At 35.2% G+C, this 13,376-nt stretch overlaps 1 protein-coding gene across 3 annotated transcripts in view; it reads left to right on the plus strand.

Annotated features, from left to right (window-relative positions):
• The window catches only part of FANCL (FA complementation group L), a 92,853-nt gene that overhangs the window by 32,374 nt on the left and 47,103 nt on the right, over positions 1 to 13,376 (plus strand). For all 3 annotated transcript variants that reach the window (XM_032873883.1, XM_032873881.1, XM_032873882.1), the window contains exon 6: positions 11,672 to 11,768. In XM_032873883.1, the coding sequence (XP_032729774.1) occupies positions 11,672 to 11,768 (97 nt within the window). The remainder of the gene's footprint in view (positions 1 to 11,671; positions 11,769 to 13,376) is intronic.

The raw sequence follows: 13,376 nt of genomic DNA on the forward strand, positions 1-13,376 counted from the left end.
TAGTGGATACTTAATGTTTCCATGTCTTGGCTGTGGTAAATATTGCAGCAGTGAACTTGGGGTTGCAGATACCTCTTCAACATTGCGATTTTGTTTTCTTTGGGTATATACCCAGAAGTGAAATTGCTGGATCATATGGCAGTTCCATTTTTAATTTTAGAGTGTATGCATTTTTATAATTGCTGTATCTTCCTGTGGATTTTTCCTTTTATCATTAAATGTTTCTTTCCATCTCTGGTAATCTTTCTTTCCTTAATGTCGACTTCGTTAGATTAGTATAACTACACTAGATTTCAGTGTTTTTTAGAATTCTCTGCCTTTTCCTGTGTTAACTTTTATAATTATTTAAAAATATTTTTCTACTAACTTCCATAACCTAGATCTACTGGAGTCTGTTTTTAATTTTTTTTCTTGTGGTTTTCAGTCATATAGTTAGTCCTGGATCTTGGCATTCCTAGTACTCCCCCCAAATTGTCTGTCTTCCTCCCTTTCTCTCCTTTCCTCTCCCTTTACCTTGCTTCCTCCCTCTTCCTCTCCCCTTGCCTCTGGCAGCCACTGATCTTTTTACTGTCTCCACAGTTTTGGATTTTCCAGAATGTTGTATAGTTGGACATTATGTAGCCTTTTCAGATTGGCTTCTTTTACTTAGTAATATGTATTTAAATTTCTTCTTATTCTTTTCATGGTTTATTAATTCTTTTGTTTTTAGTACTGAATACAGTTCCATTATCTGTACAAGTTTATTTTTTCACTTGCTGAAGGGCATCTTAGCTTCTAAGTTTTGGCAGTTTTGAATAAAGCTGCTATAAACATCTGTGTGCAAGTGTGTGTGTGTGTGTGTGTGTGTACACGCACACGTGTGTGTTTATCCACATTGGTAAATACCAGTTTTGTAAGGGGCACCTGGTGGTGCAGTTAGTTAAGGGTCTGACTTCTGGTTTCAGCTCAGCCTCATCTCAGGGTCATGAGATGCAGCCCTTCGTTGAGGTCTACACTCTTGTCTCTCCCTCTTCCCCCCGTTCCCCCACTGCCCTGCCAACACATACGCGTGCCCTCTCTCTCTTTCAAATAAATCTTTAAAAAAATAAATTCCAATTAGTTAGCATACAGTGTAATATTGGTTTCAGGTATACAATACAGTGATTCAGCACTGTGTGTGCTCATCACAGCAAGTACACTCCTTATACCATTACCTATTTAACCCATTGCCCCTGCCCCGCCCCTACAGTAACCATCAGTTCTCTATAGTTAAGAGTCTGTTTTTTGTTTGTCCATCCTTTTTCACCCCCTTTGCTTGTTTGTTTTGTTTCTTAAATTCCACATATGAGTGAAATCGTATGGTATTTGTCTTTCTGACTCTCTTATTTCACTTAGCACAATACTTTCTAGCTCCATCCAGGTCATTGCGAATGGCAAGATTTCATTGTTTTTTTATGGCTGAATAATGTTGCATTGTGTATGTGTGTGTATACACACACACACACACACACACACACACACACCACGTCTTCCTCATAGATTCATCAGTTGATGGACACTTGGTCTGTGTCCATAATTTGGCTCTTGTGGCTACTGCTGCCATAGACATTGGAGTGTGTATATCCCTTTGGATTAGTAGTTTTGTATTTTGGCCAGAGACTTAGTAGTGCAGTTGCTGGATCACAGGGTAGCTCTATTTTTAACCGTTCGAGGAACCTCCATACTGTTCACCAGTGTGGCTGCACCAGCTTGCATTCCACCAACAGTGCAGGAGGGTTCCCCTTTTCGTTTCCTGTGCTGCTGATTTTAGCCTTTCCGACAGGTGTGAGGTGGTATCTCATTGTAGTTTTGACTTGTAGTTCCCTGAAGACAAGTGATGCTGAACATCTTTTCATGTGGGCCTACTGCATTTTAATAGTAAGAGGTAAGGGGTTTTTCTTTATTTTCACAATTGAATCAGTGGCAAATTGAGTACTCTATAACAATGAAAATGTAAAAGCTGAACTCTCATGGTCTGTGCTTAACAAGATGACTATGACTACTCTTTCCTTAAAAACGAAAAACCCAAACAAAACAAAAACCCTGAAAAACTGGCAAAAGGGGAGAAGTGCGGAAACTGACTTAATTTCCAGATATTTTAGTTAATACATCTTTTCTCACTTTCTCTTGCTGGCTGTTCTTCAGTATTTGCCCTTGTTCATTAAGGCTGCAGTGCTATGCCTAATGATCTTTTGTTGAGTGTTAGAAATTGTATATAAAAAAGTTCAGAGGTTTTAAATGATACATTCTTTTAAAAGGGTTTACTTTTTCCTTTGCTAAGAAATAGAGTAGGGGTAGGTTGCTATAATCCTGGTTGAGTTTGGGCTATAGTTTTTTTAAGACTCAATGTACTTCTTACTGCTCCTCTCCCTTTCCTAAGTCGTAACCCTCTAGAACGTTTAGGCACGAGCTGGGTGTGTTCAATGGTATTTCTCCCTTGGTAGATCCAAAACTCTCGTGTGTGTCTCTTCACGGGGCCAGTTTTACCTCTCAGTTGGAGTCAGGGGTCCATTTTTGACAGTGTTTCACCTGCCTCTTGTTTGCTTTACTTTTAGGGGTAACCCTCCCAGGGTTCCCACTAAGGGCTTGGGGATATTCACTGGGGCTTTTCCTCATGTAGGTTCTAAATTTTAATTAATTTCTCCTCAGTGTTATGGGATTTCTAAATATTCCCTCCCCCCCTTGGTTTTCACTGGCTTTCCACTTAGTTTTTTCTTCTTCTTCTTCTTTTTTTTTTTTATCCTCATCACTTGCAGTTCAAGGATTTATCAAAAGTTTTGATGGAAGAGTGCTGAAAGTTTAGGGCAAGTTCCCTGGCCCTACCTTTCCACTAGATTCTGGCTCTTTAAAAGTCTGTTATTTTTATCCCTAACCTCAAGAGAGTTCCAGAAATGCTGCAGTGTGGTTTATTTGTTTTGATTTGCTTCTTAATAGCAGCTTTCTGTTTGTGCCCTTTGCTCAAATTCTTCTTCTCTTGCCCTGTGTGCAGAATTGGTAAATAAGCTGAGGGAAAAATGGCTGCAGTGTTGGCTTACCTCTCCTCTGTTCCCCTTTTTCAGGACCTTGGTTCTTTAGGTCTTGGTTGCTTTAGCAATTCTATGATGCCTCCAACCTTTTTTTTTTTTTTTTTTTTTTCCCCCTCTTGCATCAGGCTACTCTGATGGTTCTCAGTGGAAGTGTAGGTCTCTAGCAGGATACTCCATTTTAGCCAGATGTTGTTGTTACATATAACTTCAAATGTACTGTTGTGGTGATATCGAGGACTGGTTAATGCTATTCATGTGATTAGGCATTATTTGGTAAGGTGCCATTCCTGAATAGGATTTGGGAAAAATGGAACTTTTTTTTTTTAAAGATGGAACTTTTAAATAAAATTTAGCATAACCAGGAGAGGGGAGACAGAAGACAAGTAATGAATTGAGATGAACTAATAGCAGTTTGGCTAGAAGTATGAAGATTTGTCTTGAGGCATTGACATCATGGACCTGGTCATTCTTTGGATTTAAGGTGTTATAGAAAAATCAGGTTGACTTACTTTCAGATGCTTAAACGTTAAGATCTTAGTGTTTAGAGGATACTTAGGAATGTAGGAAGGACTTGGGAAGGGGAAACCCTTTAAAAGTTGTTGTGACATGTTTGGAAGAACTCTAGTAATGAAGTAGTAGAATGCAAATAAGAGATTTGTGAATCATTCATTTTTTTCTCACCTAACTATTGAATGCCTATAATGTAAGACAGTGGATAACCAGAGGCAAGACTTTATTAAAGATTCCTCAAGGAACTTATGTCTAGTGGGAGAGTCAGAATTTAAGTAGATGATCGCAGTAGTAGTTAATTCTAACTGTAATAAGTACTACAGAATATAATTATAGGGATTCTTGAGAGCCATTAACAAGGTATAAGAGAAATAGTGCAAGTATTAAAATATCTTATGGAATAAGTGTTTTTTAGGGGCAAAAAGAAAGTATTGAGTTTTGCTTTGCATTATACCTATTCTAATGTGGGAGAAAAAGGAACAGATGTCTAGCTTGGATAATAGATGAAGCCAAAAGGAAGGTTATGAGTGCCTCTGTCATAGCACTGATCACAATATGAATGCTTGTCTCTTCCTTAGACTAAAATTATTTTATACAGGGACTTCCATTTTTGAAGTTTCTGTCCTGTGCCACTGACTGCTATAGCCACTTTATATAATGCCTAGTTAATTCTCTGAATAAATTTCAAGATACATATTTTTATGTTCAGCTTTATATATAAAATGTGTATGTAGCCAAAACTGGCTGCATAACAGTCCTTAGGCATTCTGTGTGAATGGTGCTGCCTTGAATTGTGCTATGGAGTAGCTCTGATAAGGATCCTTCACTAAAGTGCCTTCATATACTTGGAGATAGGTTTTATTAGTCTCACCCTCAGTATGTGCCTGTCTCATCATGGATAAAATTGGCCACATGCAAAATTAACCCATCCTGAGAGATAGTTATGAAATCTGTTGTTTAGATTTGTGAGAGATCAAAGTTTAATTATAGTGACTAGTGTGCGTGATTGAATTAGAATATAGCTGCTGTTACCGAATCACTTGTTTCATAGTCTTTACAGATGAAGAATGTGTTAGCAAAAGAGAAATTGCTTGTGTGGATTGTCAGAAGCCAGATAGTAAGATTTTGTCGGTATTTATTCAGTGCTTTCTGGAGTAAGAAAATCTATCAATTTTATTTTTGTGATTTAATTCTTGAATCAGGTCTGGCAATGTTGGCATAGGGTTTCAGACCATCAGTGCTAACACTGAGACTTGAATTGTGCTATCCATGTACTAGAATTGCTACTTTTTGAGGCCTTGCCTGGATAGCTGGCCAGCTTCTTAATTTAAAATATCTCTTAAAATGACACAGACAATAATTTGTATGACAAATTGATTTGAATGGATTGTCAGAATCTTAATGATTTGTAGACCATGTCAGTATGTCTATATTTTTCTTGCACTCTAATATTCTTGTAGATTTGTTAGTATAAGGGTAGAATCTGATAATGAAAGAAAAATCTTTTTTTTAAGATAATGAAGACTTTGCTGTATTTTTAAATTACATAACTGACATATCTAATCAATTCTATATGATGAGGCTTTATAAAAAATTAGGAAAAAATAGAAATATTTAGAATATGATTGAAATCTTTTTTCTTTTATTCAATACATTTTTTTATGGAAATGGCATTGAGAATTAGTAACTGACCTTAAGTTTGATTGCTATTGTTGTAATTTCTGTACTTGTTTTCAGCTTGTATAAAAACACACTAAAAACAGCTAGTTGTCTGAAGGGTAAAAAGATGATAAGTCAGTGATTTTGGGTGTTACACAGTTCACAACCGTAAGTGATGCAAAAAGCTGTCTTGATAGGTTTCTATTCACTTCTGCTTGTGTTGTTTTGTAGAAGGGCTCATTAAAAGGATAAGAATTAGAGTCCTTGGGGTTTAACAGGATTTTCTGTTCAGAAACATTAGGATGTTAAGGATATCAAGAATGTCCTGGCGTTGAAAGCACTAAATACTTTTTGTTATAAGTAGGTTGATCTACATTCCACTTTACCTAGGATAATCCTAGTTTATGCCCTTTATCCTGGCCTCTTGCAGTCTCAGAAGTGTCTTTTTGGAAGAAATATGTAGTCATCTTAGTTAGAAGATACTTAATGTTTGTTTTAGTAATGACATGGCCCTAGGTAATTCAGAGATTAAATAGTTCTAACAGGGCAAGTGTGATCTGATGGTTTTATTCTTTTTTTAAGACACCATATATATCAATTAGAGTGAGTAGAATTCAACTATTTGGCCTTTTATTGTCTAGGGAAAGAGCTGAGTTTTATTAAATTTGTTGTGCTGTTTAAAGATTGTAAATACATATTAAGTTGAATTTTTCAAATTTTTCAAAATAAGTATCTTATTTTGGTAATGAACTTACTAATCCATTGATATTTTCTATAACTCCCAGTGCATTTCAAAGAACTGTATACTATATTGGGAGAAATTGAGATACTTGTTAGGAGTAACTAGACAAGAGCTTTAATTCTGGCTTATCAGCTATGCGACATTGGGCAAGTAATGTAACCTCTCTGAGGCACGTTTTATTTTTATTTTTCAAATGAAACTAATAATAATAATAAGGGTTAAAAAGAAACATGTGTTATTTGATTCAAAGAATGCCTTGTATAAAATAGGTATAAAGTTGAGCTACTAGTTCACCTAAAAATGTCAGACTATATATGAGTTTTACAGCTCTTAATTAGTGTTATGATTTAATTATAACCAGTAATGATAATTTTCATTGCATATTGCATAAGAACATAGATGTTAATAAGTATGATTTTCATCCTAAATTATCTTTATCATAGAGTGCTTTTTCCTCATATATATTAAAATCAATGAAAAAGTGGAGATTATCTAATAATGAAAAAAATTGTTTTTCTAAATTGGTAATATGTTTACAGTATGTAATTTAAACAGTTTGCATTCAGTTGTTTAAAACTTGCATATGAAATCAATAAATATGAACCAGTCTGATAGTAACTTCTCCATGGTCATGTAACGCATAGAGCATTGATACAATGCATAGAAGTTTAAAACTTTCATATTCCTTAGAAAAAAGTTGATTTAATTGGGAAGCAAAAACTTGAAAAGGGACAGTGTGACAGTTTTGAGAAAGGTGAAGTCCTTTTGAAGATTCATTTATTTGAGAGAGTTCACATGCTTGTGCATGCATATGCAGGTGGGGAGTGGGGCAGAGAGAGAGGGCGGAGAGAATTTCAAGCAGACTCCGAGACCTTGGTGGGGCTCAGTCTCAAGACTCCTGAGATCATGACCTGAACTGAAACCAAGAGTTGGACACTAAACCAACTGACCCACCCGGGCACCCCTAGGAAGATGAAGTCCTTTTGGGCTGCAGATGATTTAGGAAGGTTCTTCCTAAAGGAGGTGGGTATTGGGATAAGCTTGGAAGGAATGTAGAGAGCCTTAAAAGGCAGTGGTGGAAGTAAGTTTAGTGATGGAAATGTGCAGTTCATCTTTGGACTTTGTAGTAGATCAGTTGCTCACAGAAGAGGATAGAAACCAGGGCCAGACTGAAAGGTCTTTCCTACTAGACTAAGGATTCTGTATATGCAAGTGATGGGGACTCACTGACTATATTTGAGCAAGGGGTTGATAGGATTTTAAAAGTATCTAGGAAGATTGGGGCACCTGGGTGGCTCAGTCGGTTAAGTACTTGACTCTTGGTTTTGGCTCAGTTGTGATCTCAGGACTTGAGCTCAAGTCCCATGTTGGGCTCCCCGCTCAGCAGGGAGTCTGGGACTATCCCTTTCCCTCTGCCCCTCCTACTCATGCTCTCTCTCTCTCTCTCAAATACGTAAATCTTAAAAAAAAAAAGTACTTAGGAAGATTAATTTAGTCATGAAAGGCAGAATAGATTGATGTACAGAAGATACAAGAAGTAAAGACACCAATTAGGGAGATTGTTTTTTGAAGTAGTTAATGCTTAAACCTGAGGGTGGTAATGAAGATGAAATTGATGCTTTATTAAAACATGAAGATCTTTAGTCTGCCTTTTGATGTTATTGCTACATATATGCCTCTAGGTATTTAAAGAAACTATGTAACCTAAGCTTTTAGTCAAAGTAAATACTGTATTTCAAGAAAAACAAAGCAAATTTGTTTTGTCTGTCTGTACTGATACCATTCAGCTTTTAACAGGAACAGTGGAAACCTCTATGAATCTTAAGTATTAGTATCCTTTTTCAAAGGTTTTAAAAAATTTAACTCAAGTGTAGTGCCATTTTATTGTAAGCAGCAACTTATAAAGAAATGCAGCAAGTGATAAATACAAAGTTAAGTGCCAGAAATATATATTCTTTAGATTCTATATTTATGTTTTTCTATTTCTTTGTCAATTTTAGAATATGCCTATTTAAGTAATAACACCAAAACTTCTAAATACAAATTTTAAATGTGATTTCATAACTTCAAAAATTGAGCTTTTCACTGATTTTCCTAAATTTATTACTTACATGAACTTATATCTTATTTAAATGAATGAAACTGTTTACTCCATATTGTCTAAATTGAGAGACCCAACTTTATAATAAAGCAGAGCATTTGAAATAGACTTTTTTCAGAAAAATTGATTTTGATATTACTTGTAAGATTTTATCACTTTTCCCTCTTCCTTTAATAATCTCCTCCATAGACCAAACACTAAGATACTCTTTCCTATTGTGGATAGAAATACATTGTATTAGTAAGGATACAAGCTGAGCTGCCATTAACAAAGAGAACTCTAAATTCTCAGTGTTCCATACAAGGTTAGAATTTTATTCATCTCTCTCATTTAACAGTTGAGAGGTAGGCAGATAGTCAAGATTGAGCTGGGAGCTCTGTTCCACAGGGTCATCTAAGAATCCATGTTTATTTTGTTTCTCAATCATACAGCCTGGCTGCATTGTTAAGTACATAGGTCTTAGCCATATGTGGCTATTGACATTGACATTTATATTTAAATTACATTAACAATTAAGGGTCCATACCAGCTGTATTTTAAGTTCTTCATAGCCACACATGGCCATGGTTACTATTTTGGACAGTGCAGAGAGAGACCACCTCCATCACTGCAGAAGGTTCTGTTGGTCGGAGCTGCTCTGAGCGTTGTGCTTGTCTGCATGGTCTTTGCTGGCTCTCATTGGCCCAAGTTTTAGTCTGTAGGTAGGGAAGATGAGAGGGGTGTGGGAAGAAGGCACAGTTCTGTTTAAATGATTCAAGAGATGCACATATCCCTGCTGCTTACAGTTCTTTGACCAAGATTTATTGATATGCTGACACCCAAGGGCAGCTGGAAGGGTTGTTAGCTGAGTGGAATGTACCCTGCTAAAATTTGGTTTAGTTAGGGGTGCTGTGGAGGCAGGGATCCTGTTACCAAAAGGAAGGAGGTGAGAATAGATAGCAGAGGACATTTTGCAATCTAGGTGAGGTGTACCAAAGTGTTAATAATTACAGTAAGGTTTCTTCCTGTCCCTCATACAAAGTAGACAGGGAGTCAGCATGGGTAAAATGTTTAATTTTAAATGACTGTGCTGAGATTAACCCATAATTATACATTTTTTGTTGCTTTATTTGAATTAATTCTTAAAAGTTCAAGATTAACATTATGATCATTTTGACTGCAAGGCCATATTTGGAGCATGACAGTGTTTATCTCTAAGGTATTATTTCTGTCTTAAATATTGTGGGAAGATGATTTTTTTGTGTGATTGTGTAAAGACTAGAATTTTTGTTTATTTCTATCTTACAGGTGTTCAATAATGATTTCTAGTATATTGATGATGAGCAGAAATGTGAAGCATGAGAAGTACTAGGTGGTGACTTAGTCGTTCCTCCTCTCGCCATCCGTTCTTGCTTTCTGTGCATATTTATCTGACTCTTTTAGACAGACACTCTGAAATGTTCATGTGTACAACTTGAATATTTCTAAATAATATGGCTCTTTCAGTGTAACTTACCAGTCTTAGAAATTCTGTAGTGATTACTGTAATAAAAATGGATTCAGCTCGTATACCACCTTTTCGCTCCCTTCTTCACTATTATTCTATTCACCTTAAAATTTCTTAAACTTCCTTCATGTTCCTTCAATTAAAGATGTTATCTCTTCCTCTCAAATTAGCAATTACAAATTTTAGTGTTCCTAATCTTCCTTCCTCATATCTTTTCCCTTCTACCTCTCAATTTTTGTCATCTCTACTTCTTAAATTGCTGTGGTCAAATATATTTACATTAATTTCTGTAGCTATAATTAAGTCTTTTAGCTTTTGTCGGTTGCTGGATTCTAAAAATTGTGATTAGTATGCAGTTACATTTTTAATGACTACATAAATACTTTTCACTGAAAAGCTAGTGGTAGAGCAATTGCACTTTCATCATAGCTTTATTGTTTATAACTTAGTTTAAAATTTCTTCATCCCTTTTGGTTTCTTCTATTTTTTTATATTAATTTTGTCTTATATATAAGTCCTACCCTCTAGTCTATATATTCTACAGACTTTTTTGTCCACTATCTTTCTCCAGGAGTCTTCTTTCTTTTTCTTCTAATCTGTTTTGTTGGGACACCTGAGTGGTTCAATCGTTAAGTGTCTGCCTTCAGCTCAGGTGATGATCCCAGGGTCCTGGGATTGAGCCCTGCATCAGGCTCTCTGCTCAGCAGGGGGCCTGCTTCCCCACCCCCCACCCTCACCCCCCCACCTGCCTCTCTGCCTATTTGTGATCTCTGTCAAATAAATAAAACCTTTAAAGTCTTATGTTCTAAATTTTTGGGAGGAGAGGGATTTGAGATGTTTACAGATAGAGCTGTAGGAAAATGATTACATATATATATATATATATATATAAAACCATTGATATTTTAATGTAAATATTTTTTCTAGAATAATTTTACTTTTTGTTTTCCAGGACTCTAGACTTTTCATAGTTTCTGATATAAATTTCTTCTCTTGACAAAGATTGTTTTGTTTTGCTTTTGATTCTACTATTGAAGATATATATCTTCAGATTCAGATCTGTTTTTCATTACAAGCAGTGTTCACAGCTGTAGCCCAACATTTCTTGAAATTGACCCATTTTAACCATTATATCTGGCCAGTGACTAAATGGCATATAGTGATGTTAAAAGAAATGTTTCCTAGGTTAGGAGGCTAATGTTCTGAACTCTAATGGGTCTCACCATCAGTCTGGGTGATAAGTTGTGCAATACTCTTAGGCTACTTTTTATCTTTACAAGAGAATAGTATTGTAAAAATGTCAAAAAATATCCACATGCCCAGTTCGCTAGTAAATATACTGCTAAATTTGAACCTTTTTGGCAGTAGCTTATGCTACTCAAGGGACCATATTTTTACAGAATGATATATTTCAAGGGTATTGGTTTCCGTTGTAGAAAATTCATGCATTTAGAGCAACTTAAAGCCAAAAGCAATTGTGCTGTGCTATAGGTTTAAAATTATTAGTCATTTTGAATACGTGTCCAGGTTAAATGTCAGAAGCTATATATTGTATGGAAAGAAAATTTATTGTTAGCAGATTAGAGTGTACCTGTGCTTATATAACATTTTCCTTAGAGGATCAATTGAGTATATGAACTAATATCAGCCAGATTTTTGTACACTAACATTATTGATAATAAAGGAGAAGTTCATTGAAGGGAAAAACAAATAAAGGAAGCATAAAAGTCTCATACTGTATGAAACTACAGAAATGGATCAAAGAGTTTGACAGGAAGTTTAATGTGTACATAAGCAGAGGCTGACAGCAACATGCTGTGTGTGCCAAAGGTTCCAGTGATGGAAAACCAAAACATAGTGCTCACTGACCACAGCATGAGCCTTGACACACATTGTAAATAATCCAGAGATCTATGACTGCATTAAGCACCAGGCTGGTGTATTAACGGCAGTAAATCTATAGCTGCATAAAGGGCTGGCATGCAGAAATTCCTCTGATTAATTTTTGTAATGGATTCATAGGAATACAGCAAATATTTTCATTTTGAATCCTACCATCCTCCAACTTCCCCTCCCCCCATCTTTGCCCTCCTTAGTATGATCATTTTTTATTTCCTTCTGTTCACCAGACTTGTATATGTGGATACTTGTCTCAGTACCATCAAGTTAAAAGCTGAAGATGCTTCTGGTAGAAAGCATCTAATAACTCTCAAGTTGAAGGCAAAGGTATGTGCTTAATTAAACTGTTATTATGGTCAGGAAATACTCTGTGAAATGAACTCTGAATGTTTTCAATGTAGGAAGTGCTAATAGCTTCTGAAAAGGTATCTGGTACTTTAAAAATTTTATTTTGGAAAGCTCAAAAAATTTACCCACTAGGTTTCCAAAAGCCTAGACATGATTTTGTGTCACTCTTTTACTGCAGATTTGCTCAAAATACAGACTTCATAGTGAAGAAATACTAGAAATAAGATTGGGCAGGATCAGAGTACCTTGATGTCCTTTTTGTAACATTGTACAAAGAAAAAATTAGAAAGTTTCCACTATCCCAAGTAAAGTTTCATTGAAGTCTCTTTTCTTCAACTTTTACTATGAACTACACTCTCCAAACACATCCATATGTATAGTATACCTTTTTATTCCTTATTTTGGCTAAAATTTTAATTCTGTATTTTAAGAACTTGCAAAGATTATGCCTCCATTTATAGACTTTACAGGCTAGTGATCTATAATTACTAATTCTGTTGGCACAAAACATAGCTGTCTTTATGTCTTTGTTTTAGTTCTAGGTTATGAATTTTGAGAAATAAGTAGAGTAAGCAAGTTCAGCATATTAATCATTTATTTAGTAATCACTAGGGACACATTAGAATTTGAGAAAACCCGGACATCTAACTTTTTTTATTGTTCCCAGGAATGATCAATCAACTCTGGTTCAGAAGATTGTAGTATAAAAAGATCAATTGTGTTTGTCCGTTTTAAAAATGTGTCTGGCATTTAAGCTTTCCATGAGAGAAAATTAATACATAAAGCTGAACTGGGTGACACAGAAAAGTTGGTATCTTAGAGTGCCTCTTTATCAGACAATTTGAGAAATGACTCATTCTCTCTTTTTCTCACACGCAGAATATTCAGGTATAATTTTAAGATTCATGTGTGATAAGTATTGAAAATATTAGTGGGATAGAAATTTATTTGTGAAAGAAGTTAAATGGATATTTTTGTCAAAATGAATAAAAATTTATTTTTTAATTTTTAAAGGTGAGCTTTGTTTTCCCCCTTAAGATCAGGGAGAAATTTTCCTTTATTTCTCCAAAGATCACATGGGTTCTGTAATTTACTTCAGAGTTTTATTTGTTAATTAATTTAATATATAAAAATTGCTTTGCTGTTGTGAAGACCAAAATGAAAAATTTTAAATGCATCGTGTCTTGACTCATGGTGGTGGTGGTGGTTTTTTTAATAGCCTTATTTTTACACCTTTACTTTACTAAGGAGATTCTCTGTCTAAAACTACATCTGTAAAACTTTATTATTCCAGTTAATGACTTTAGTTGGTAGTATCAAGAGGAAGGATGTAGCCATTAGAATGGCCCATCCTTTTTGCTTTTTCTTATACCTTTTCAGGGTAGATAAGGTGACACTTAATATTTCTGTGAAGAATGTTTCTAAGTTTTTGCAGCATTGATAACTGTGAAGCACTATTATGGATTCCCTGGGAAGAGAGAAGAGAAAGCTTTTTTTAAATTCAGAAGGAATTGAGAAAAAAATTTGTATCCAAAAAAAAAAAAAGTGGAAATGAATGATTTTTATATTGGTATGATTTATTAGAAT

The sequence above is a fragment of the Lontra canadensis genome, unplaced genomic scaffold, assembly GCF_010015895.1.
Source record: "Lontra canadensis isolate GAN:19392208 unplaced genomic scaffold, GSC_riverotter_1.0 scaffold50, whole genome shotgun sequence".
In the NCBI taxonomy this organism is placed as follows: domain Eukaryota; kingdom Metazoa; phylum Chordata; class Mammalia; order Carnivora; family Mustelidae; genus Lontra; species Lontra canadensis.